The 25,449-nt window shown below is 40.8% G+C and overlaps 1 protein-coding gene across 2 annotated transcripts; it reads right to left on the reverse strand.

Moving 5' to 3' along the window:
• Nucleotides 1–9,822: 9,822 nt before the first annotated feature.
• Nucleotides 9,823–24,020, reverse strand: fech (ferrochelatase). Of its 2 annotated transcripts, none has more exons than XM_029515341.1 (11): nucleotides 23,893–24,020; nucleotides 22,813–22,903; nucleotides 21,474–21,593; nucleotides 20,950–21,098; nucleotides 20,186–20,320; nucleotides 18,550–18,656; nucleotides 18,262–18,360; nucleotides 17,955–18,062; nucleotides 15,352–15,516; nucleotides 14,909–14,968; nucleotides 9,823–13,035 (listed from the first exon to the last, which is right to left on the reverse strand). In XM_029515341.1, the coding sequence occupies exons 1-11, from the start codon at nucleotides 23,927–23,929 to the stop codon at nucleotides 12,898–12,900; spliced, it is 1,209 nt and encodes a 402-aa protein (XP_029371201.1). In that variant the 5' UTR covers nucleotides 23,930–24,020; the 3' UTR covers nucleotides 9,823–12,897. The 2 variants fall into 2 exon arrangements, with proteins under 2 accessions (XP_029371201.1, XP_029371202.1); XM_029515342.1 differs by lacking the exon at nucleotides 23,893–24,020 and adding an exon at nucleotides 22,992–23,047.
• Nucleotides 24,021–25,449: the final 1,429 nt, after the last annotated feature.

Raw genomic sequence — 25,449 nt, forward strand, 5'->3', positions numbered from 1 at the left:
TCACACTGATGGCTTACTGTACTTAAGCAAACGTGTGAAGTTCCATGACCTGAACATGCCAACAAGTCCACATTTCAAATGATTACAGCTCATGGTATTTTGAGTCAAAAAATGAAACGGCAACATTGCTTTTGATAACAGCTACAATATGCAAGAAGGAGTACGGTCCAACACACCCAACAGCACCATTTTGCAGCATTTGGCTTTGAAGTCAACCAGGGAAGCCAAATGGTGAGGAAGAAATCTGTGGCTTCTCCAGCTAGTTTTCAGAGTTCTGCTGCCACACTTTGCTTTTTCAAAGCGGGCCGCTTTGAAAACGAAGACATAGATAGCACTTTGTTGCAAAGTATGAGATAACCCTGGATGAGTGCCTTGCTTGAACCAAAGCGAAGTCTAGATATCTCTGTTGTGCTATAAACTTTCTATTCCTGTGAATAATAATTACCTCAGCGCCGGGGGCCACTGTCACTTGGCTCAAGCGCCTGAGTTCCTTCTCTGCTCTCTCGTGCTTTGCAATGCAATCAACGCAAAGAAAACCAGAGTTAATACCAAAGGCTTCCTATTCTGTTTCACTCTTCTATTTCACTATCTTCTCTTTTTCGTCTTTCAAAGGGAGAGCTGGTTTTCACCCAGATCTAATGCTGGATCAGTTTGCTTGCTTAAACCTCTTCTTAGCAGCAGTTGAGATTGAGATTGTTGAAATATGAAATGCCAGTTATAAAAAAAAAAAAACAACCAAAACAATTGAAACTGCTTTGAATCACCATTAAATTGTTGGTTGTATTCTTGATGAAATTCTAACTGAGATCCCGAGAAAACTTTTACTCTTCTAAAATTGTCTGACTATAGCTTCTAATTATTTCATAATCTTAACTTCTGCTCAGATTTGGATATATCTGAGACCCGAGAAGATCTCAGCTTTGGTTTTTACTGTAACAAATTACATAATCTGAACAAAATTTCATGTTTGACTGCATCATGTGTTTGATCACAAAATATTGATCCCATTTTTTTTTATTTTTATGGAATCAATACAAAACATATTTTCCAGTCATAATTGATGTTTTCTGAGTTTGAAAAGTTTGTTATACTTCATCAGGAAACTACAGGGACCAGGAGAGCTCAACATGCTGCAAGCAAACAGACTAAGCACAAACACATGGAAAAAAGATCAACATAAAAACATCAACAAAGTTCAACGCTGTGCATCTCAGACCGTTAAATCTTCTTTTGTGTGGAAGCACATCCGTTGTGGTTTATTTAAGTTGCCATGCACTGATCACTCAGGGCCACTGTAGTTTGACGATGAACAAACTGTCCCAATGAATAAAATATCAGGCAGATTATGGTCAGAAAATATCTTTTATGCCTTAATTGTGATGAAAAAAAAAAAAATTATGATTCCAACATAGAATAGTTTTTTATTTTGTAATGAAACATGACGCAGTCAAACCTAAAAAAAAACATAAACCTGAAGTCTGTCAGATATTTGAGACCAGCTCTTGTGGAGATGCAGCTCATTCCCTTCCTTCCTATCCTCTTTCCCTTTCTTCTAATGGTTGCAAAGCTTTAATGGTGAAAAAAAAAACATGGAGACAAACTTGTGCGTTGTGTGCAGACCGTGCTCTCTTTACCAAACTGTTACAGATATACCTCATAGACACTAGTGGTAGGATGATGTTATAATAGCATATGTCATAAATTATTCACTTGCTCTTCTTCTGTTTTTGGTAACTGTAACTTAAAAATGAAACAAACGTGGGGAAAAAGCTTTATACATTTTCAAGGTTTTTTTTTTAAGGTTTTTTTGTAATCGTTTAATCGGTGCAAACCAAAAAATGCTTGTCTTCTTCTATTCACTCTTTCTTGTAGATGTATTAATGTTTTCCCTCTGTTGAATCTGCTGAGGACCGAGGGATTTATGATTTGGAATCGTATTGTATATTTGGTCTTTGGGATCAGTGTTCCCCACACGTGGGTATTTATTTTTGTGATTGGGACATTGTTGGAATGATGCCAGAATTCATTCCTTTCAGCCCAGAATAATACCGGCTTCTTTGATCCATCTTCTGCTTTGATTTAAAATCCAAACAAATCCAAACATTTTATTTTTCACGACTCATTTTTTAAACCCATTTTGGTGTCTTCCCTCTCCTGTGTTAAATTTTCTAGCATCACATTTCCATTATCCATATAGCAGTGCTATAGCCCAGATTTTATGCATGAGTATATTTACAATTAGCTAGCTGTGTAATGCATTGTGATTCCTATTATTAACCTAATTGTTAGCTGCCTCTCATTTCATTTCACACACTGTACTGCAGGACTTTGTGTTGCACATCGCATTAGTATGACCTTTGGCCTGCTGATATAAAACCTGTTCACTTGCTTCTTTAAAAGGGAACTTGTTCTCCACTGAGCTACAAAAAGCTACGCAATTAGTCAGGGTATTCAGAAAGCTGGCATTCATGTGATGGTGACACTTAAATGCAGCGAAATTTTTGAACAGCTTGCCTGATCATTGTTTTGTGTTCAGTCTTTAGTAAGCTTCTCTTCTGCACACTCTGTAACCGGAAGATCCCATTATATTCGACATTTCCAAGCAATGGAGTGAAAGTCCTGACTTTCAAGCCAGAAGGACCTTTCCGATTAGACAGTCAGACTAAATTGAATAGATATTATTTTCCCTGTGTTTAAACAACTTGATGTTCACAAGAAGAACTTTTTAGCCATTGGGGGAAATAAAGTGACATTTAGTGAGCAGGATGAGTGAGAGAACAAATAAGTCAGTGAACTAAAATAAAATACAGACAGAAAAACTAAAAGCTGTTTTCTTTGTCTCGGTTCAAGTTAGCTCAGCATCCAGGCCAAAGATTTTACTTAGTAACTCAGTAACTGTCTTAGCTAAAGTTTGTAATGATGATTATACAGTGTTACAAGCTGTGTCCCATTTCAGGGGCTTCACCCTTCAGATGTCCTTCGCAGCTGCTGTATGTTTAAACGAAGGCCAAGCCAAAATGAGACGGTCTGGTCGATGGAGGATTTTTGCTTTGCCTCAACAGCACTTAGCAACCACGTCAACACACAAACTTAACATTTAGATAAAACCCCTGAGGGACTCTTGTCTTTTGTTAATGTAGTTGTACCTTCATATTAAACCCACCTATAAACATTGTGATCTGCAGGCTCTTTGTTAGTGTTTTATGCTTCCAAATTATCTGAATTATTGCCAGGCAATGAATAAGTTGGGCCACAAAGGATCCAGCTTTTGGAGCCGTTTCATATGAAGGAGCCTTTGAAAATGAACAACTAGGTCTTGGTGTCTTTAAACACAACCTCTGAAGGATGAGACCTTGGATTGGGACAAACCTTTGGTAAAGGGAAATGTTGCACTTCCAGACACCTTTCTTACATTCTGATTAGGTTTATAGTAAAAAAGTCAATTTTCAGCAAATGAAATCAACACATTTCACATAGACAAATGAGCAGTCGGACCAGAGAGAGTTAGGATTTAAATTAAAGTGGCAACAACAGTGAAGGGTCAAAGGTCAAGGTCACAAATTTTTGATCAAAACAAGTCAATTTTTTTATTCACTGCAGGCATCTAAAGGCGTCACAGCAGGCTACTCCCATGCTAAACATGTGATTAAAGCATTTTCTCCACAAAACACAAGGTTTGAGCAAATCATCCACTCTTCCACCTCTCTGTTTACTGTTTTACTTCTTTGTTTGATTTTTTTAATCACCCTTTTCTTACAGTCATCATAAAGTAATCAAAAATCAACTTATGCATTTTTTTTTTACATTTGGTTGGAACAGAAAAAGAGAAATGACTGAAAACTTGTGGTGTGGAATAAAACGATCAAAGATGAAGGAGATATTTGGAGAATTAATGTTGTTCCACTCTGTGTATAAAAGAAAAAAAATCAATAAAGAAATCACAATGGTCTCATCCATGTAAAGCTGATCTTCCTGACTTGTTTTCTCTCCTAAAAATACACTTCCATGTTTTGTTTTTTCAGTTTTCTGTGTCTGTCCTCCTCCTGCCACTTTTTCTTTAGGGGGGCTGTTGTCTGTGCTACAAGAGTGGACAAAAGACTCCAGACTCCATGTCTGTGTCGGTTTCCTCCCACCGTCCAAAGAGTGTTTGTTGGTCTCTGTGTGTTGGCCCTGTGATGGACTGGTGATCTGTCCAGGGTGACCCCACCCTCACCCAGAGTGAGCTGGGATTGGCCCCAGCAGTCCCCTGACCCCCGCGACCCGGAAACATAAAATGGATGGATAGACCATGAAGCAGGGGATTAATCGGAACTACTGAGCAGGTCAGATCCAGCCCTTGCTCCTCCTCAGCTCTGCCTTCTCTTCCAGATATGGTTTCTGCTGGCTTTAAGATACCAAGCTGGCCAACAGACAATTTCCAAACTGGATGCTTCAAAAACTGCAGCTCACAAACCAGTATGTGTGTCACAGCAGGGGGTGTGGTGGGTATTTTCCAGAAGACACTCAGTGATGCTGTCATCAAACACAAGATAACATTACAAGTATTTTAATTTGGTCAAGAGGACAAAAGTACCACACGGTGGGTGGAAAGAGCTGTACCTCAGTGAACTGCTGCCTGTGATGGGGTTGCTTATGAACCCAAATGCAGCACAAACAGCGATGGACAGTTAGTAATGACCTTTATTAGCAACCACAGCAGAAAAACATAAGGATGGAGGATAAGCAGGAAAAAAAGGCCTTGGGGAATGTCCAGAGTTTGTGGATGAGTTCAGGGGTACCTTGAGTAGAGGTGTAACCAGAGCAATAGACACTACCTTGAACTCAGTGGAGGGTAGGAGAAGGTAAAGGATCCTCAGGAGCAGTTCACCAAGCGATTCTGGGAACACAGAGGCTGAAAATGTGGTCGGGGACCAGCAAGGTCAGCAACAGGGAGTCAGTCTGGAAATGAGTGCTGGAGAGTCTTGCATGTGTCGTTTTAAAATGTTGGAGCGTCTTAAAGCAATAAGGACCAGGACTGCTTCTCATTCAAACTGATCATATTTACTAATTTAAAACTGTTACAATGAGGAATGGCATAAAAAGAAAAGGTTGCCTAGCAAAATTAAAACTCTTTGGTAGCAACTTCTAAAGGCTACACTAACAGAACACAACACAATTATATTTCAAAATAAAAGCATTTGTTATTGTAACCTACTATTATTATTATGAATCTACTGTCAGAGAAAAAATATTTCCAACAGCATGAGCACTAAGAACAAGCTGGCAACTGGGTGACTGTGAGGCTGGAGTCTATATGCAGGTCTGAATTGGTGTAGATGAGCTGCAGGTGAGTGAGACAGGGGGTGTGGCCTGGCAGGAGCAAGTGAATGAGTCCATGCTGAGGGACAGAGGAAGACTGTGACAGCTGCCACCTGATTTCCTTAATGCAATGTTTAAAGGTTCATCTGGTCGCCTGCTCATTTTCCCTCTCATCTTTTTTGACCCACCTCATCCACCAATATCTGTCTTTCCTTGTGTCTCATTAATGACTCTATCACCTTCTCTGGCTGTTTTTCCATCTCTTGATCCCCCATTCTTTTCTCCTCTGTCACTCTTTCTCCGTTTTCTCTCTGTGTAATCATACCAACATCCATCCCCCCTCATCAATCCACATTCTCCCTCCTCCTCTCCCCTCCCCTTTTAATCACTCCACCCCATCCTCCTGCTCGTCATTCTCTCGCCGTTGCCAGGGAAACAGTGGCCCATTCTATAGCTGTTAATCTGGTGACATTGTCTTTCTATTACTGGTGGGTCAGATGCCTGATAAGGAGGACAATGCGTGGGAAACCAAAGGGTGACTGATTTTAAACGTTTGTAAAATGTTGGTTTTGATTAGGAAAACCTGCAGTGATACATATATACAGCATGCTGGAAAATGTGGTAAACACATATTCCCTTTCTATTCCTTATTTTTTTGCTTTTTAACCTGTGAAGTACTTTGTGTTGCTGATCTGTATGAAAAGTGCGATAAATAAAGTTTGATTTGATTTGATTCTCACTAACACACAATTTGCAGGGATAAGCAACCTAAACAACCTCAAACCGACAATGCACTCTCCGAAGAATAGAATTTTTCGTTCTTTGGACACCATCAAGCGCTAAAAATCCACCTCATTGTACGGTGGCCCTGTGATGTCAAATCACTGCAACTCAAAAAATATAGTCAATCAAATACACATACCACGTGGTAAAGACTCACAACACAAGAGGAGTGTGTCTAGGGAACACTAATAAGTGATGAATGGATGCATCAGTGTTCAATGTTTGTGACTTTTGAAGTTGAACACAGAATAGAATAGACTGCCATTAATGTCATTGCACAAGTGCAATGTTGGGTGTGTTAAGTACAGCTTTGGCTCCGGCATAAAAACTGCTCCTGAGTCTGTTCGAGACACATCTGCCCGATGGCAACAGCTCAAAAAGTGGATGTCCAGGATGAGATGGGTCCCCAACAATCTTTTGAGCTTTCCTAAGACACTGTGTGTTGTACAGTTCTTGCAGGGAGGGGAGAGGGCAGCCGGTGACGTCTTTTCAGGAGAAAGTTGTGTTGTGAGTTTCTGCAGTTCATGTATTGTCAAATTGATGAAGATAATTTTCTAAAAGTGTTTTCTTAAGTTGTGTTTTGATGAGCCTCCAGGGCTTGGACTATATGACTATAATATTCCAATTATTTAGCAAAATATTATTATTCTTATAAATATAATTTAGTGGGAATGTTAATTTCTGCTTTTCCTGCCACTGATAAAATAACTTGGTGATATTTGTTGGTCCTCCAGGCAAAGAGCTGGGCCAAGAACAAAAGGCAGGTGAGTCTATAACAGCATTAAAAATATACAGTAAAGTTGTACACTTCCATTGTTTTGATGAGTGTTGGGGACTGTTGGCACTGAGGGCGCCCTGGTTTTACATCGGCACCAAGCTTTGATAAATCTATCACTGAAATTCGGGCTGTTCTGCTATCTTGCTCTATGCTGATATTCAGAAATACCCACATCCCTCATCCTGTATATCCCTACTCCTTTTCTCACATTTGTTCCTCTTTACCTTTCCCTCTTTCCTACCCTGCTCAGTGTCTTTTATTTCACTGCTCTTCCTCTCACTACTCCCAAATTTTTCAGATTTCTCTTTAACTTTATGCCTCCCCCCCCTTCTCTGTAGAAATCAATGGTTGTTCTCTAAATAGGAGGTCACAGGGTTGCAGTCGCTGGCGTCCCGGCTTTTCAATTACTAGAACCCTACAGTCACCACACACACAGCTTTTTTCTCGTGCAGCCCTTCCCCCCAGAGCTGCTGGGCCAAGAGCAAAAGAGAATAGAGAAAAAAAGCAATGATATTAGACCTAAGAGGAAAAAGATTTGGGTGTTGAGATGACAGAGATAACTAAAGAAAGAGGTAAGATAAAAGGGGGGATACAAAAGGAGACTGTGTTTCTGACTGTCCACATTCAGCCAGTTGCAGTATGGATTTTGCACTCACTCAGAGCCAAATGCTGGTTTACTGTACACTGGTAAGCTAAAACTTTGACTTATGACCACAATCTGCCAAAACTGCTCTTCAATTTGTGTGTATATATGCTGGGAGATCTCGCATATACACAGCATAAACAGGTGCCACACTTTGTTAGGTCGAGTTGTCTGGGACTTTTTCCAACAAAAGTGGCTAGTTCCTGCTTGGCCCTGTTGGGAACTCAGTCAGTCCTGTTTGTTCAGAGATGGGCTGATCTGGATGTTGCACATTGCACAATTTTGCCAAATCTACATCACTGACTGGTTGAGGTGAAGGTTCACGTTTTGTCAACTATGTTTCATATACCCCAAATGAGTGTGGGAAAAAGGTATGGAAGGAAAAGAGGAGCTGAGACAAGGGAAGAAAGAATGGAAGCAAGGATACAGAGGAGAAAGGTAAGAAGAGTTTAGAGAAGACAGAATATCACATAGACACATAGAGAAAATAAAGAGGGCAGAAAAAAGAAGAGAGATGAGGAGGTCAGGGATGACAGGAGAAAAGGTGAAGGGAAAAAAAGAAGTAACTGGAATGGAAAGAGGAATTGTAGCTTGGTCAGATGAGGAACGGGGAGAGAAAAGACGGGTGGGGGTGAGGGGATGTTGTTCACCCAGCCTGGCGCCCTCAGGGGTTATTGGGTCGTGGACAGCCAATCTCTCTCAGCTTAATCAACAGCAACAGAGGTGATTGCAACACCGTAGGGGCCTACTGGAAAGAAAGCCCTAAGGGTGGGGTGGGGTGGGGGGGGCAGAGGGGGAAGAGAACGAGATAGGAATGAATGGGAAGGTGGGTAAAGGGGGCTGAGCTGGAAGATGAAGAAACGATTGGGACCAGGGGAAAAATTAGGGTCACGATGGAGAGAGGAAGAGGAGGGTGAAAAGGAGACAGGAGATTGGAGAAGATGAGAGAAGGAAAGCAGGGGAGAGAAAATTATCCAATGCAAGGAGGAGGAGAAAACAAGCGAGGGAATAAAGAATAAAACATGAAGCAATATTAAGATGACAGAAGGGAGGTGAGGTAGATGGAAAGAGGAGAAGAAGAAAAACACAGACCAAGCGAAAGCAAAGCTGGTGAATCGAGCATAGGGGTGGGAGAAGAATATACAAGAATGGAGAGATAAAAGATGGAAGGGTTACAGCTGGAGAAAGAAGGACCCAAAGAGGGCACGAAGGGGGATAACAGCTTGTTCAGTTCTCTTCAGCACTCACATACACAGCTTGTCAGTACTCACAAGCCAGTATAACTCACTCTTGTGTCCACTGTTATGCATGTCAGTAACACCATATTTGCATATTCCACGAATAAGCATCACAGGATCTCCATCAAGACATCACCCAACAGTTGGGTCTAGAACTGCCCTATGTAAAGTGTCTTTATGTATCTCTGTTACGATTTAGTGCTATATATTTTTCTTCAAACCATAGAGAAGATGGAGCTGAGGAGTGAGGGCTGGATAAAAAAAAATGATGTTGTATTGACAACTTGAAACTAAAGACTGGAGCCATAAAGCAATCAGGAAAATTCTTAATGAGGTAATAAATCAAGTGATGAGTATTTTCCCATAGACTTCAATGCAATCTAACTTTTTTCAAAAACCATTGGAGGTGACCCCTGATAGTCATTACATAAAAAACACTCTTAACGCTCCCTTCACATTATAGATCCAGAGTCTAAATTCACGCTGAAAGTAGTAGGATCTTCCTTTAAAATCTTCCTGAACTTTCCTGAATGCTAAAACAGCAGCTGTAAATCAAATCTTCTGTCATGCTTGCTGGCCCTGTTAGTAATTTTAGCGGTAAGGTTACTACAGTTGGTAACAGTTGGTTTCCTCAGAAAGGGTGTGAATAAAATTGTTGTGTTTCAATTCACTTGCTTCAAGTGCACTTTATTATTATGAACTTAAAAGCAAAAAATGTAAACGTATGATTTTTTTCTATGTTGCAAAAAAGCCAATGCTTAACAGTGTGTCACACTATTCAAAGCATGGTGTACACTTAGAACAGAAACACCACGTCGCAGGAGCGAACAGGTCAGGCCCCAAGAAGCCAGTTATACAACAGAGAGGCAGACAGCTGAGAATCACACCTCTCAAGTCTTATTCACAGATCATTCAATGGAAGCGCAAATCTCTCACACTACACTACACTAGATACTGTAATATTGTTGGTGTTCAGTGCTGGCAAAAAAGTAATATTTACTTTTACAAAGCATACAAAAGCCATACAACAGGAGCCACTTTCTTTCCAAACTCTTTTATTTTGAAGGAAGACTTGTTGATAGGTGTAATCACACAGTTAATATTATGTCTCAAATATTTGAAAAAAAGAAAACATGAGTAAACAGTCGAGACAGATGTTTTGTGTGTGGAAAGTCAAAAACGAAAAACAAACAAAAAAAAAAAACAACACAAAGATAAATAAATTCTAATTATCTCCAAAATACGATGGAGAGGCAAAAAGCAGTAGCTTTTCTGTTTGGATACATATACATTTACACACACACAAACGTATCTTTTATTTTACTTTTTTTTTTTTTATATAAACAATGCTGACACACAAAGAACAACTGAAAATCATAAAAAAAAAAAAAAAGCATGGTGGAGGAAAAACCCAGCTGTCACTGACATGAGCAAGTCTTCCTGCTGTGGCCATTTCTGCACAACCTGGACTTTTTCCAATTTTCTGATCGGTGTTTGCTTCTCTACTTGTCTTTAAGGGGATTGTGTAAGTGTGAAACTAGCTAATCTTATTGGCTGATCTTTGCAGGGATTAGCTTGCAGAGAAATATTTAAAGACTTTGACCTAATGAATGTTGCTAACGTCACTGTTTGCCATCCCTTCAGTCACAAATGTCGACATAAACAGACCCTGAGTTTGCCAGACTCTTGGCCAAGTAGTCCACCACGACGGAATGATCTCCTTGGAGCCTGTTGAAGAGCACCGAAAGCAGAGCAATGCTGTCTGTACGCCTACACTGTGGAAGGAGAAACGTGTACCAGCCAAAACTACTGCTAGCATTGTTGGAGACTTCCAATGGACACAAAATGCTGCCATGTTTGAGGACAGGTAAAATGCAGCTGGACTTTTTGCTGTGTTGGTATGGAGTCAAATGCAGCTACAATTTAGCATCCATCTTCCAACATGGCAACGTTTGCCTTCATTGACTACAACATCCAAAAGCACCAGTGCCCAGCCTTTATGTGGTGTTTTGTATATGATACTGACTGGAAAAGGGTAGCTGGACAAGTTCCTCCTGAGACCAAACACTGATGGATTCTCACTGACGGGTTTCAGCAGCTAAACTGACAGAAAGTGGTCGAATGAAATAAGAAAGGTCTAATTTTTTGAGCACTAATGTGAAGCTTGAGTCTTCAGTTCATGAAGTGTCAATAGATAGTGGCATAATGACGATAATTAAATTAGCTAGTATTAGGTAAATTAGCTCAACTGAGTATCACAACTTTATATCAAAGATACACTTCACGAGATCCCGTCATTAAGTGGAAGAGCTTAGCTGAAAAAGAAAGAAAAAAGAAAAGTTCAGTGTGTCTGGGTGAAAAGGAAGAATTGAACCCTGAGCGGCTAAGAACCAAGTGCTATCCCTATTTAGCAGATTACATCAATGGCTACGGCTGTCAACTTAAATCACAGCAGTCTGGAATATTAAACATCAGCATCTTCCTTCTTTGTGAATTCAACTGAAGGGAGAGGCGCATACATTTCACAGCAGGAGCATGTAATGTCAGAGTTCAGGTTGGATTTTTCCTGTCAGCATTTTGTTGAAGCACGTCTAAAATTTACATAAAGCACAAATCCAGTATTTGTAGTTAGCCAGTGTAAAAGGCACATTGTCATGGTATTTAAAAAAAAAAAAAAAAAACAGCCACAGCAGGGGGAAGAACAGGGTTGGACATCAGAGGTAAAGTTACTGGCGAAGATATGTGGTAGTCTGACTTTGACATTTAGACCTTGTTCAAGCAAACCAAGCGACAAGTGCGATCAGACCAGCAACAACTTACACATTGTCTGTTTCTCCACAGTTACTCACTGCTCTCAGGCTGGCAGAGGTCAGATCCCATCAACATGGAGACTGAACCCTAACCCTTCAGTTCACCGATTAAAAGTTGACACATTTGTGCTACTTCTCTACAATATGGGTCTAAAAGAAAACATACAGCGTTGAGGGTGAACGTCAGCATCACTGTAGTTTGTTACAGTGTTGTTATTGGAGTCTGCAGTCCCTCAGAAGTGACTGTTGTCTGCTCTGATCCCACATTTGACATGTCATGTGAATTAATGGAAAACAAAGTCTCTTTAGGTAAATTTTTAATGTTACAAACTAAATTTGATGTGAATGAATGAAACTAATTCATAATTTGTTAAATGATAAAGTAGTATCCATACATAATTAACTGAGGATCCTCATGTCTTTCACTGACATGTGAGACGTGAAGTCAGAGTTGATCCAAAGCTGTTTTTCCTTTTTGAATAAGTTCACAGATTGTTAGCTGCCTTCCCATTTACAACTTTGCTCAAAATACCCCAGCAGTATGTCATGACACCCTGAGTTTCCAACCTCTGATGCTTTAAATCTCCACTATACAACAGCTTCCCCCTGGATTATTATTAATTAACTCCATTCAGCACCGACATAGATGGAGAGTTCTGTGCACCTCTATTCACATTATTAGATCTTTGTGTTGTGAATTTAACAGCAAAATTATAAAAAAAAAAATAAATAAAATGCTCTTTTCTTTCTTAAACTCACTGGTATCCACCAATCAGGCAGCAGCATTTTGAGCAGCGTCCAATCACATTGCAGGGATTGCAGCAGAATGGGTTTGGATTCCCAGATCGAGGGCCCAAGCTGAAGCAGCACATGAGAAGGCAGGGGGGAGAGAAGGAGCCTGTGATCCTAAAGAGAAGAAAACTGCGTCTCTGACAGATGTTTACTGGGGCTGAATAGATGCAATGCAACAAGGGGAGATGCAATGAAAAATATAAACGAACTAGTGCAAGGCTTTTGTAGCTCTGATGTGATCAGCGGTTTCTGCAGCACCACTTTTCTTACCAACACGGGCTTTAACCAAACATTATTTGCAAATACTCAGTGATTACTTAATTCTTTGAAATTTAATAGGCAATTTTGCTTTCCTTTTCAAAATCACATGACATTCATCAAAATGAATCTGGATTCAATAGTCAGAGTTGACAAAGTGTATTTGCAGAAACAATTTGGTTTGAGCTGACACCTGCTAGCGAAACTGCAGCTTTATGTGCATGTGTGAAACTTCTTTGTTTTGAAGAAGGCCTTAAGTTTCTTTGCGGGTACTGCTGCTGCAGGGGATGTACGTTTCTATGAGAGTTTCTGGTTGGCAAAGAAGGCCTTGGTCTCGCCACAGGTGGGGTTGGTGCACAGCGGACAGCGCAGGGTCAGCTGCCGGGAACATGGCTCGTTGGACTTCAGGTGAGACTGAACCAGGTCTGCCAGAGCCTGGACAGAACAAAAGCACATATCCAATATTGATTAGGATGCCATCTTCCTCGGCTGAGAGTGAGAGGATGGACTTTTCCTGACAGCCAGAGACTCAGCCAGAGACTCAGCCAGCTGCTCACAACTATTTCAACTTCCTACCACTTTACTGGTTTTTTAACAATATGATGTTACCACCATTAATACACAGGTTTTTCTCCTTAAAAGGAAATTGAGGGGCGTAATTTTCCTGTTTAGGGAAGGCTTTTAATTTAAACTATCAGCTTAATGTTGAATAATCCTCATATAAAAAGGTGAACTGATGATACTTGCAGAATATCAGAGTTTTTTCTCCTAGATAACCATCTTAGGAAATGCTCTAAAAATGTATTTTGTTGGTTAGAGTTCTTATATTAGCTCATCTCATCTGCGCTAAGAATAGTTGTCAGACAACCAGCTAAGGCTCAAAAAGTTCACTGTGTTTGACCAGGAAATTGTTCCATATATAACCCTGCCCACAGAAAGACAAGATTTTTCCATGTTGGTATTTCTACAGATTGAACAAATAACAAGCTGTTATTTAATGAGCTTTGGATCTGCTTACATTTTGGACTTTAAAGCTGATACCAAAAGTAAAATTTTAATAACATATCAGCGGGCATGTATCTTTTTTCCGGTATTCCAGACAGAGAAACGAGACAAGAATTGGCACCGAAAGTAAGGGAATGAAGAGCAGCAAATAATCTCGCTAACACTGCAGAAAAAACTTTTTAGGCCAAGTGTCAATGCTGATGTTGTTGCACACACATTTACCTTTATCAATAATAATGGAACTCCTGTGATTTGGACATAGCACTTGACCATATTTCCATTATGTTTCTATCATTAACTGATAGCTTCAGTGGCGAATAAACTACTCAGGCTCTGCTTAGACTGAAGCCAGACTAGCTGTGTCCGTTTCCAGTCTCTATGTAGTACAACACTAGGGAGGCTAACAATGCAGTTACACATTTTACTTCATAAAAAAAAACCAAAAAAAAAAAAAAAAAAAAAACACACAGTTCCTGTGATTTGGATATGACACTTGGCCATATTGGAATATGGAAGGAGAACTATTGATAAAGAAAGCAAATGAAAGTGAGAGTGGTGAAAGCAAGCTGGTTGCATGAGTGAAATCAAGTTCTGCAGAGGAAATCCTTATCTTCTGAAGAATGTACTTTTCTTTATGTCCTAGAGACTGCTGCTTGCAGACAGCAGCAGACTGAGAAACTAAAACCACATGAAGGAAACCATCCTTCAGTAACTACCAACTAATCATGCTCTGGATATTGATTTATACACTCACTCTTTCTCACACACACAGACCTGGTGAGAGGTCTTTGAGCTCGGCAGGTTTGACCAGCTAGCCAGCCAGGCGGTTCAGTTCTACTGTAGTCAGCTCTAAAGGTTCCCATTGATCTGCTCCCCTCCTTTAATAAAACTTACACGCACGCACGCACGCACACTCACGCAGACACACACAGCTGGAGGAGTTGCATGTTGTGAGAAAGGTTGCAGGACTGAGGATGAGGGGAAGGAGCGAGGTGACATGAGAGGAAGAGGGAACAGAAGGATAGAATAGAAAGTAGAGAAAGGGGAGGGGAGCAAGGAAGGGAGACAGAATCTATTTGCTGCCTGGAGTTCACCTCACAGAACCCTCTTTCAATCCTGCTCATTTATTTTTCTTTTTTTAAAATCAACCATTTTTCCTTCTCTTCCCCTTCAAGTTAAAAGTCTATATAATAATGAGAATTTCACCTCTGTTAGAAATATAATTTCTACTATATTATATTTAAATCGGAACATGTATACCACCACACATTTCAGTTTTGGATGGGCTGTTTACACCACATACCTTCATAAAGAGCGGATTCCCATTGAGTGACTCTGCTCTCCTGATGTTCTCCACACCACACTGAGGACAGAGGAGGGACCACAAAGTTGTCTCACTTTTTTGCCAATGTATAGAGACATCACAGTTCATAAGAGGCACACCAGCACAGACAGTTTATATTATCTATAATGGGAAAAAAAATCTCATTAAATAAGGTTCAAAATCTAGTGTACTGAAGATGTGAACAAGATGTGATCATACTGTACATTGAGCACTTCAAGAAAGAAAAGCACGTTTCATTTTGAGTGAAGCTCCTCTTCAAGTGGTCCAGATAATGTGTATGTATGTGTGTGTGTGTGTGTGTGTGTGTGTGTGTGTGTGTGTGTGTGTGTGGACACAACTATCTGATGAGTTGTGCACTAAACTGAAACATCCAGAGCTGCACAGGTTTCTGTCTTCCTTACCTCCTCCCCAAGCACCTGCCCATACTCAATGTCCAGTTCATGTAAAGTCTCTATGTGATCAGAGGTGAAGGCGATGGGTACCAGCAAGATGTTCTTCTTCCCTCGTTCACACAGTCCTTTGATCACCTCATCCGTCTGAGGGCCTAGCCACGCCATGGGGCCAACCTAGAGCACAATCACAAGACATGACGGCAGCTGCTGAATAGATGCTGACAGGACGCTACAGTTTGTCTATAAACTCTAACTCTGAGCATCTCAACAGCTAATGCTCATCTGAGTGTTCTGGGTACTCAGAGGATGATCCCCTTTGATTTTTAAAATCCATAGTGCAGGGCTTTAAGTAAGAAAAAAATCCTCCCCGGGGGTCTATAAATTATGATGATAATGTTAAATGTGAAACTCAGTCAAGCTAATTAATTTGAGGAATTTAAAGACAATTTCTACAAAAAGTATTTGTCAACAGTTACAGTGCATCAGTAAACAATTTTATGCTGATTCTAAATACAAAATAGGAAACATATAACATATATATAACATATAACCAAAAGGCTTGTTATCTCTGACCCTCTCTTCTATCCAGGCCCAGCACCACTTATTTCCTTTGTTAAGTCCTTGGTCTGAATGGACATCTTCCCTTGGCATCACACTCTTACTCAACATCTTCTCCAACAGTGACTTCCAAAAAAAAAAAAAAAAGTAATTAAATTATTTTGGAATGCAGCATCACCTGCTGCTGAATCCCAACCAAGCATCCCAGACCCACCCCAAACCTACTTCTGATTGGCTAGTGATGTTAGTTTGGTTGAGAGGGAAAGCTGCATTACTCTTATTCCATTGGTGGGTGAACTTAATTGACAATATCCCACACCAACAAGTTTTTATTTTTTTTTTTTTAATTGTTGATCTCTTTTTAATCTCAGTCTAATGACACTCGTCGGAGGTCTGACACTGTGCTAGAATACTTTAACTGCTGCATGGTGTGTCTGTAGAGCCATTATAAAATGCAGCTTTAGCACCTGTACTGGGAAAGCTCTAAGAAAAGCTAATTCATCAGAAAGTTTCGTGTTGTGGCTGTTTTGAACGCTGGGAGAAAACCTTCCACTCTGAGCCTGGCTATACCCCCTCAGCATGAGGTCAGCTGTCAGCTGGCTCTTCACAATGAAAAGGCCTTATGATAAGTCTGTTGTCATAGAGACAGGAGAGACAATGTTTAAAAGCTATCTGGCTATTCATGGCATCAATGGTAGTGAATTTTGGCAATTTGGAAATATTTATGATGCCATACAAATGTCTTAAACAAAGTTCAGTGTGAGTTTCAACCAATGAGTGTATGTATGTTAAAAAATTCACACACACTGAGAATCAGCACTTCTGGATGTCCTTTGGGCTAACATGATGGAAAGCCTTTACCTATACAGATTGTGCCAAGGACAGATGTGGTTCAAGTGGCACAGCAGCATCACCACATCTGGTCTGCTTTCAACCATATTGACAGCAAGACCAACATATCCATGTTTGTAATATAGGAGTAATTAATATCTAAGTATCTAATATCTAATATAAGTCCTCTACATGTAGTTGTTGGGTTTGCTGTGTTTTTCCCTCTCACATCTGGTTAATTTGATGGTGCTAATGCTATACTTGAATGCTAATAATAATAATAACAATAAAAAAAAAAAAAAGGTACACACACACACACACACACACACACACACACACATACATATATATATAAAAAAACACCTTTGGGACAATTTTATTAAACCTGAGCAACTATGAGCTGAGGACCAACAGCCTCAAGGTTTCCTACTCTGGTGAAGCTTCTCTGCAGTATTCGACAGAGCAGTGGCTCCACCCAGTGGCATCAACAATTTAAACTCTGATATTAAATACTTATATCCATTGTAACAATATGACCACTTGCCTAATATTGTGAAGGTCCGCCTTTTACTGAAAAAACAGCCTGTGGTATGAACCACGCTGGTGGACCACGGTATCTCTCACCAAGAACACTGCCCAATCAAACTGCCACTCTGAGTGGTCTGCGATTCTCTGCGTTCTGACACCTCTCCATGAAAAAGAGCAGTCTGAGCTGCAAAAGATTCACGCTGAAACCAGATAGTCATTTTGGCTGATCTGTAGTTCTTCATTTAGTACAAATACAGATTTCAATGCTGCCACAGTGACATACAGCACAAATCAGTGTCAAATCTTTTCAACCCTAACTGCCTAATACTTTTCCACCTCTGTCATCGGAGCATAAGTTCTGCTAATTTATGTTTGAAAATAAGCTGTAAGGTGGAACTTGAGAAGGTTCTGAGAATAAGGGAAAACAAAAGATTTGCTATTTGACAGAACAAAATATCCCAACACAAAGTACCAGGTACTAGCACAAGAGCTACCAAATTCTTGTAGCTCTGAAACATGTGCTTTGAAACGTGTGTAAATGTTTATGCATAATGCACAAGGTTCCCTAATGGTAACCAGAAACTCAGGTTATATAGTACTTATATTTACATATTGGACTACTACTTTTGAGTATTACAACGAAAATATCCTGTAAATCACAGGCCATGTGTGGGTCTGTGTGTGTGAGCACTCACTCTGGACTGCCACACTAGTCTGTAGGGGTTACAGTGTCCCAGCCTCTCCATGACTCTTTGAACTGTGGCTCCCACTTCCTGAGGATATGGGTCACCTCTGTTTACGACCTGTACAAGGACACAGCAATAGTACTGTCATTTGTGGTAGCATCAATAGAGTTTGCATCATTGGCGGTATTACTAGTAAGAGCAGAGGCACATTAGTAGTATCTTTATCTATCGAACTGTTAGCATCTCATCAACATTATTAGCAGTAAAATGTTTCTTGTTAATATTGTGCTCTACCATAGAAGCATTTAATACTCACAGAAAGAGGGAGGGAATGTGCTGAGAACAGAATAACAACATCGTCTCTCTTTGCCTCTGGAAATTTCAGCAGCTCATTGCTGATGTGTTCTGCAAAACACTACACACAGAGACACACACACACACACACACCCCAAGTGCTGGTGGGACTGCAGTTCCTCTCAGGCAGAAGAAATAGTGTTCATTGTAGAAACTAATGAGCTCAAAGATTCTTTGAGCTCATTAGGTGATCCAAAGAAGAAAAGCATCAAATAAAGAAAACTTCCATCTCTTTATGTGTGTGCCTCACCTCCACTAGCAGTGGGTGTGTGGGCCAACGGTCAATGACACTCCAGCGCATTTTGGGCCTGTCACCTCTGTTGCTATAGTAACGGTAGATGGCATTGAGACTGCTGCCTATTTACACAACAAACAATCACATTATAATTAGAAATATGTTGTGCTAAACAACAACTGCAATCTTCTGAAAATGCTCCACTCAAGGGTTTGAGGATAAGTGCCTAGCTAAGACTAAACAAAGGAGTGGTGTCTTCTGCCCAAGCATCAAAAACAGATTCAAAAGACACTACATGACAGAAAATGAGATTTAAAAAAGTTAACTAATGGTTCTATCATAACTATCATTATGATAGTTGTTCAACAACAACAACCAGACTAACCTTAACCTGTTTTCTTTTTAATCACACAGGCCGTTAGATCACAGAGCTGACAGAACCTGACTGCTTCTTATTTACAGCAATTCGTTGAAAGTGGACTGACTTCATGCACTGATTCTCATTGTTTTACACAGTGGTTCAACCACAAGTAAATGTGTTCTGTAAGAGGCTGATACTGCATGTAATTTTTGATGTAACATGAACACAGCATTGTGACCTCATTGTGCTCTGAATATTCACTGAATACAGAAAAATAAGTTTGATTGCAGTTTAATTAAACCAAAATTAAAGCATTAATTTGTCTCCTAACAACAGAAAGAGCTGGTGATCAGCTAATGGATTAGTTAGCGCTACCTGGAGGATGTTTAGGATCTACCGAGTTTCCCTGACTCTGGTCCTGTAAAGGGAAGTCAGTGCTGAAGAGCCTTACATCGTAATTTTACCTGATGACCACCAGGGGGTGTTTTTTTTTTTTTTTTTGATGATGGTCCAATGTAAAGAAAAGACTGAACATAAAGAATAGGATGTATTAGGGGAAGTGGCTGCTTTGTGATTGACAGACTGAACGACCCCAATCAGCATAGAGGCAGAGGATGTCAGATCAAGCCCTTACTCCTCCTCCTCAGCTCCACCTTCACCGCCAAATATCGTTTCTACTGGTTTCAAAAAAACTGACACGTCAATGACCAAATTAAAAACTGGAGGCTTCAAAATGGTAGCTCATAAACCAATGGAATGAGTCAAAGGAGATTGATGCTTGGCTTAAACAACAGTTTAAAGCATAAAAATAGATTTGGATTAAAAAAAAATAATAAAAGATTTATTTTCTCATTCCAGAACTAAATAGATAATTGATTTAGCTGGTCAGCGTCAACATTTCAGCTTACCAAACAAAATAAACAGTCAACAAGCTTGAGGAAGACCAGGTCTATTTGAATCTCAATGATGAACAGGGCCATGCTTCACACTCCCGTCATGCTTCAAAATAAGCTCTATCAAACATGAGACCTGCAGTCCAATGAGATGCACTGATGGAGTGTGCATGTGTTAATGGATAACACCGGGTGTGGTCACGAATGTCTTTTTATCTGACTTTTCGTTTCAGCCTTCTCGCCAATTATCTGACTTTTCGTTTCAGCTTTCCCGCCCATTGACTAATAGGTGGGAAGACTTTGCTTTATTACATCATTGTACTGACTGAGAATATTCTGCTCCCTGTTTACAACTTCCTGTCTAATTTTCAGTATCTACACTATGTGTGTCTGTCACCTGTAGTGGAGCAGCTGTACTGAGGATACTGTGTGAAGGCCACCGCTCTCTCCACTCCATCTTTCTCCATCTCCTCAATGGCCTCCTCTGTCAGTGGGTTAACATAGCGGAAGCCAATGTAGAATTTGTGAGGAGCTGATGAGAGAGTCACACAGACAGTAAGGAGCTGAAACCATGAGGACTAAGTTCATTAATGGGGAACAGTATTGCTTCATAACTAGCCATAAAGAGTACTAATCTGTTGTTCACAGGTGGACTGGAAAAATATTGAAATGTCCCAGAAAGTTTGCATGGTTGTGTGTGTAGGGGAGGTTATTTGATGACTGTAAACTGTATATTCATTACATGTTAAATGAATATCCTATGATGGGCAGCTTACAGTTCTGGGAAGTAAAAAAAATCCAATCCAATATTTGATTTGGAGTGCCAGGAACATGAAGGGACGTTGTTCTGGAGACTGTTGTTGATTACATTTTATTTACAGTCTCAACCAGATGTGGTCAGTTTTCAAACTGCTGCTCACTGTTTGTGTTCTTATCAGTGAGATATCAAAGGCGTGTGAGGAGACACTCCTTCACTATCTCGACTTCACACACATGCTAATTAGACCAGGAAGACAACTGCCCTGCTTACTTTCTGTATTTGAAATGATATGATTTGAAGTTTTTATACGAGTCTTGAAAAGCAAGACCAATAAAGCTTTTAAAACTCTCCACTGAAACTGAGGGTGAACAGAAGTGAGGGCCTCTGTTGGCCTCCCTCACCTGTCTCGGGACTCATCTTGTCCAGTAGCTTCACCATGCCTTCTCCCTGCATGGAAGTCCAGTGTTTGATGGGTGAGCCTCCGCCGATCTTACTGTACTGCTCCTGGATTTTAGGTGTGCGGCGCTTAGCAATGAACGGGCCGAGCTTACTGCAGGAAACAGATCCAAGAGTTACAAGTACAACGTGCAACTCCCTGCAGCTGGATTTGCTAATTGAACCAGTGTCACTCAAGAAACTAACATTCAGCAACTATGGGGAACAATATTTTTGAGTTTGTGTTACATACGTTCTCCACAATTTTTTTTCCAAGAAATATATCAGACAGATCATCACTGACACTTCACTTTTTACATATTTTTCTTTCTACACTAGATTCACATTACTCCTTATTATCAACTAGCTGAGACAGTTGGTCTGAGTTCATCAGCTTGTTGGCACTGACCAAGAAATAAACTCTACTTCTCGTATTAAAAAGCTGGTTTTGCTCCAAAGACAAAAATCATGGTGTGTCCACATAGCATACTTCTGCACTGGCAGTTTCATCAGGTCTGTGTCCATGAAGAGCCGCAGCAGGAAGTCATGAACATCTGCTAATTTCTCTGGTCCTCCCATGTTAAGCATCAAGATGCCTGTCTTGGGTTTCCTGCAGATGAAAGACATTCATAATTGTTTAACTCTAACAGCACTCTGATCTACAGCTCGCATTAAAACCTACTGATCATCATTGTCTACAAATGTGCTGAATTTCATTTGATGTGATAGAACGTCTGCCAATGTATTAGCTCCTTCCATAAAAATAGCTGCAAATTGTTGATGTTCATCACCTTAATTATAAAAGCTTTTGTATAGCATTCACTAATGGAAAAAAGTGTATCTGGAATCTAAATAGAAAAAGGTGTATGTGGATGGTTACATGCTATTTCAAGGGCAGAGACCGGCTTGTCATAGCATGTGAGCTAGTACAAGCAGCAAAAGTTAGTTTGTTGCATCAGTCCGTACGACAAAGGTTAGCAGAAGTGGCAAATTCACTCTTGAAATAACCTTGTTAAATTAACATGACCTCAAAGTGTTTTTTTTACTGTGTTTTTTTGTGATACGTTCATTAGCACAGCCTGTGCAGGGACTGGATGCTTCAAAGCTTTCCACTACATCTCCACAGTGGAGACAATAGGCACATGTCAAATAATTATTTCTGGTTTCTCTGACAGTTCAGCTCAAGACCCTGGTGCACAACTTGGACTCTTATTCCTCTACACTGAGCCTTGAGCACCCATGAAGAATCTGCTGTCTCATTCAGAGTCATTGCTTGGTTCTCTTGAAAGAACAGACAAGGACAGAGACAATAGAGACTGTGTGTGAAAAGACAATAGAAATCTGAAGCCAACCAGGTAAAGTGTTCATTTCTAATTACCCAAAAAGGTTAAATCCAAGACCCCAAAACTACATACAAACAACAAGCTGTAGAGGTGAGAAAAACCTTCAATGACAACTGCTTGACTGATAACCAATAACTGAGGACAGGCTTGTTGACAGATAGATAGATTCTTTACTGTCATTGTCTAAAAACACAATAAAACCTTGTTTGGAAGCAATCCCCTCCAAGTCTGACAGGATTGCTAGAGGACAGGTGTAACTGAAAAGGTGGATTCATGAGATGAGAGAAAGGAGAGGAAACTCCCTTCCATACACCACTATATCACTCAGGTTTCCATATTTTTAATGGCTTTGAGAGAAAATGTTCTTTGTGGTCAGCACGCTCTAATCGCCTGCTTCTTTCTGTTACAATTACAACTAATATCCCAGAGATCTTGCTTTATTTACATCACTGTGAATGTGACAAAAAGCCCTTGTGTGTGTGTTACCTGTTCTCCTGTGGTTCTGGAGTCGCAGTCTGCGCTACTGCAGCAGCAGTGGAGTGTCTCCTCACACTCAGACTGACACTGCTCCTAGCAACTTCAGAAGAGGGAGAAGACAAGATATTAAGAAAGAATTTTTAATCTGAATAAGTTACACACTTAACAGCATCACAAAAATCTCTCACCACACCGCCTGGGGTTCTGCACATAGGCCTATGTAATGACTGGCCCACCATAGTACTGCATGTCATTTTAAATCACATGGGTCACTTTTTGGTAAAAAAAAAAAAAAAAAAAAGAGCTCAGACGTGAATGTTGGCAGTGTGGTGATGTTTAAAAGGAGGAACATGAGAGACAGTTCCCTCCAAGTGCCTCTGTATGAGCTAACAGCAGTGACAGCCAGCTTCGCTTTCATGGATGCCGTTGCAGTTCTGGCCCGCTCCACCAGGAGGCCTGTCCTATTATGCAAGTTCACAACGTTGAGTTGTGTAACTATGAAAAAGTCCAGGTGTTGGCTGCCAGCCGAGGAATGTCGCCTTTGTTACGAAAAGCAGCGTGGAGCTGGATGAGCCCTTTATGTAACGTTAACATCGAACCGGGACCGGCGGTGCTGTTTGGCTTCGTCAAGCTGACACGGGTTACAGACCAGCAGCCGCCGGAAGCGTCAGAAAACACTCGGAGATGGAAAAATAAAAATGGAAAATACGGACAACAAGCGCAGCATCAGAGGCTGAAGCAGCTCAAGTCAGTCTGAGAAAGTCCTGACAGGATGTTGGATTTCCACATCCCTGTTCATTCCAGGCCTCTTTACCAAACGTAAAGGCCAATGTCAGCAGCGTGTGGCTGAGTTTACCCGGGCACTCCCGGACACCGCGGCCCAGTCTGCCCGCTGAGTTTACCCGGGCTCCCCCCGGCACCGCGGCTCCGTCTGCCCGGTGAGTTTACCCGGGCTCCCCCGGACACCGCGGCTCCGTCTGCCCGCTGAGTTTCACCGGGCTCTCCCGGACACCGCGGCTCCGTCTGCCCGCTGCGTCAGAAAACTTGAAGCTTTCCGAGCAGCGAAGAAGCTAACTGAGCCGGACTCACATTGGATCAGGCGACCGGCGTTGCCCAGTGCTGCCATCACGGTACCGTCGTTTCCACCGACTGCCGCCCCGTCGGACACTCCTCCAGCGGACACCGGCTGCCTGCTCTCAAGGCTCCTCACGAGCTCCTCCGGCTCCACTCTGACACTTCCGCTTTGGAGTTTCAAAATAACACACTAATAGTGCCGATGTCACGTGTCGAATAAATTATTAGATCATGTTAATTTCTAAACCTGTTGCAGCCACAGTTTTGATTTCATAGTTTATTCTGCAACGAAAACGAAAGAAAAACAATAGGCCTACTTGAGTAATTTCATAAGGAGTCAGAAAAATCTAGACTGCAAATGTAATTACATATGAAAGTACAGAATGGAAATGTATATAGGAAAATATAATATAAAGATACACGAAATGTGTGCGTATGTGCGGCTAACAAACACCTATACACAATTACATTTATTTGGTTGAATTGAAACGCACAATCTCAATGGTTCAAGGTCATTACTATGTCAGATATCCGGTTTAATACTTGCACAGGCTAGTTAACTTGACAAAGGCTCGGCCTACGGTTATAGCGTCATCACTACGTCGGTTTAAATTACAAATGGACTCCGCCCCCGCCCGTGCCAGTCACGCCCATATCAGACTCACTGTTTCTCCGTGTGTGGTGAGTTTCTGATTAGACTGATTTAGGTTCTAAAGTCAGTCCATTGATCGTCCTCAGAAGTTGACCAAAATCTGCATGTTCAGTCTGTCACCCTCCTTCAACACCCAACAGCCTCAATATCAACAATGGTTATCATTGAAGCAATGACTGCTTGTCCCCTCCATTCACCAATCCTGGACAAAGTATGTAGGAAGTAACCACCATAACAGTTACCAGCCTCCATGATGCTTGCTGCTGTTTCCAGCACAGATGCGACTTATAAAATTACACAAGAGAAGGTGAAAAAAGGGGACACTATCTTTCATTAGCAGGTTTACCCACTTTGGAAAAACAAGCAAAAGTTAGGGGTGTGAGGAAATGAGGAAGGATGAAAGTAGTGTGAACTCCAAGTCAGTCTTCAAAGTTTATTTTACCTGTTTTACCATTGTTCTAATAAGGGCTCCATGATTTTTCGAGCTGGACATTGCCTACCATCACTTGATTTCCAGTTTTAACTCTCACACATATAAAGGCTTTTGGAGCTTTTACTATATTTTAGGTCCGTGAAGATAAAGTGAAGTAAAAACAAGAAAATTCAACTCAAACTATAAATTAAATTCAGCAGTGCTCCCGAAATGAAAAACAGGAATGATACCACCACAGATGTGCCACTGAAGAAAAAACTCTCAGCTTCTGTTTGACTGACCATTTATTTAAGTACAGTTTATTGAGTTAAGGAGTATTTTCAGACAAAAAGGCAGAACAGACAAACACGATGAGACGCCCTGAGGCTGACACTTATGTCACAGTATTGCACAGACTGCTGTCCACATTATTATTCCCCCCTCTTCCCACTTTATTTCAGGGAGCAAGAACCTGTTCCCAAATATAGGAAACATGCAGGAAAAATGT

Source organism: Echeneis naucrates, chromosome 12, assembly GCF_900963305.1.
Source record: "Echeneis naucrates chromosome 12, fEcheNa1.1, whole genome shotgun sequence".
Taxonomy (NCBI): domain Eukaryota; kingdom Metazoa; phylum Chordata; class Actinopteri; order Carangiformes; family Echeneidae; genus Echeneis; species Echeneis naucrates.

Excerpts from the sequence above, each read along its gene's own strand:
- fech (XM_029515341.1), bottom strand. The coding sequence starts at position 23,929 with ATGGCAGCACTGGGCAACGCCGGTCGCCTGATCCAAT. Across the intron at positions 22,904-23,892 it reads CGCCGGTCGCCTGATCCAAT|TTGCTAGGAGCAGTGTCAGT; the intron begins GTGAGTCCGGCT and ends CCTCTTCTGAAG. Across the intron at positions 13,036-14,908 it reads GGAATCCGCTCTTTATGAAG|GCTCTGGCAGACCTGGTTCA; the intron begins GTATGTGGTGTA and ends TGTTCTGTCCAG.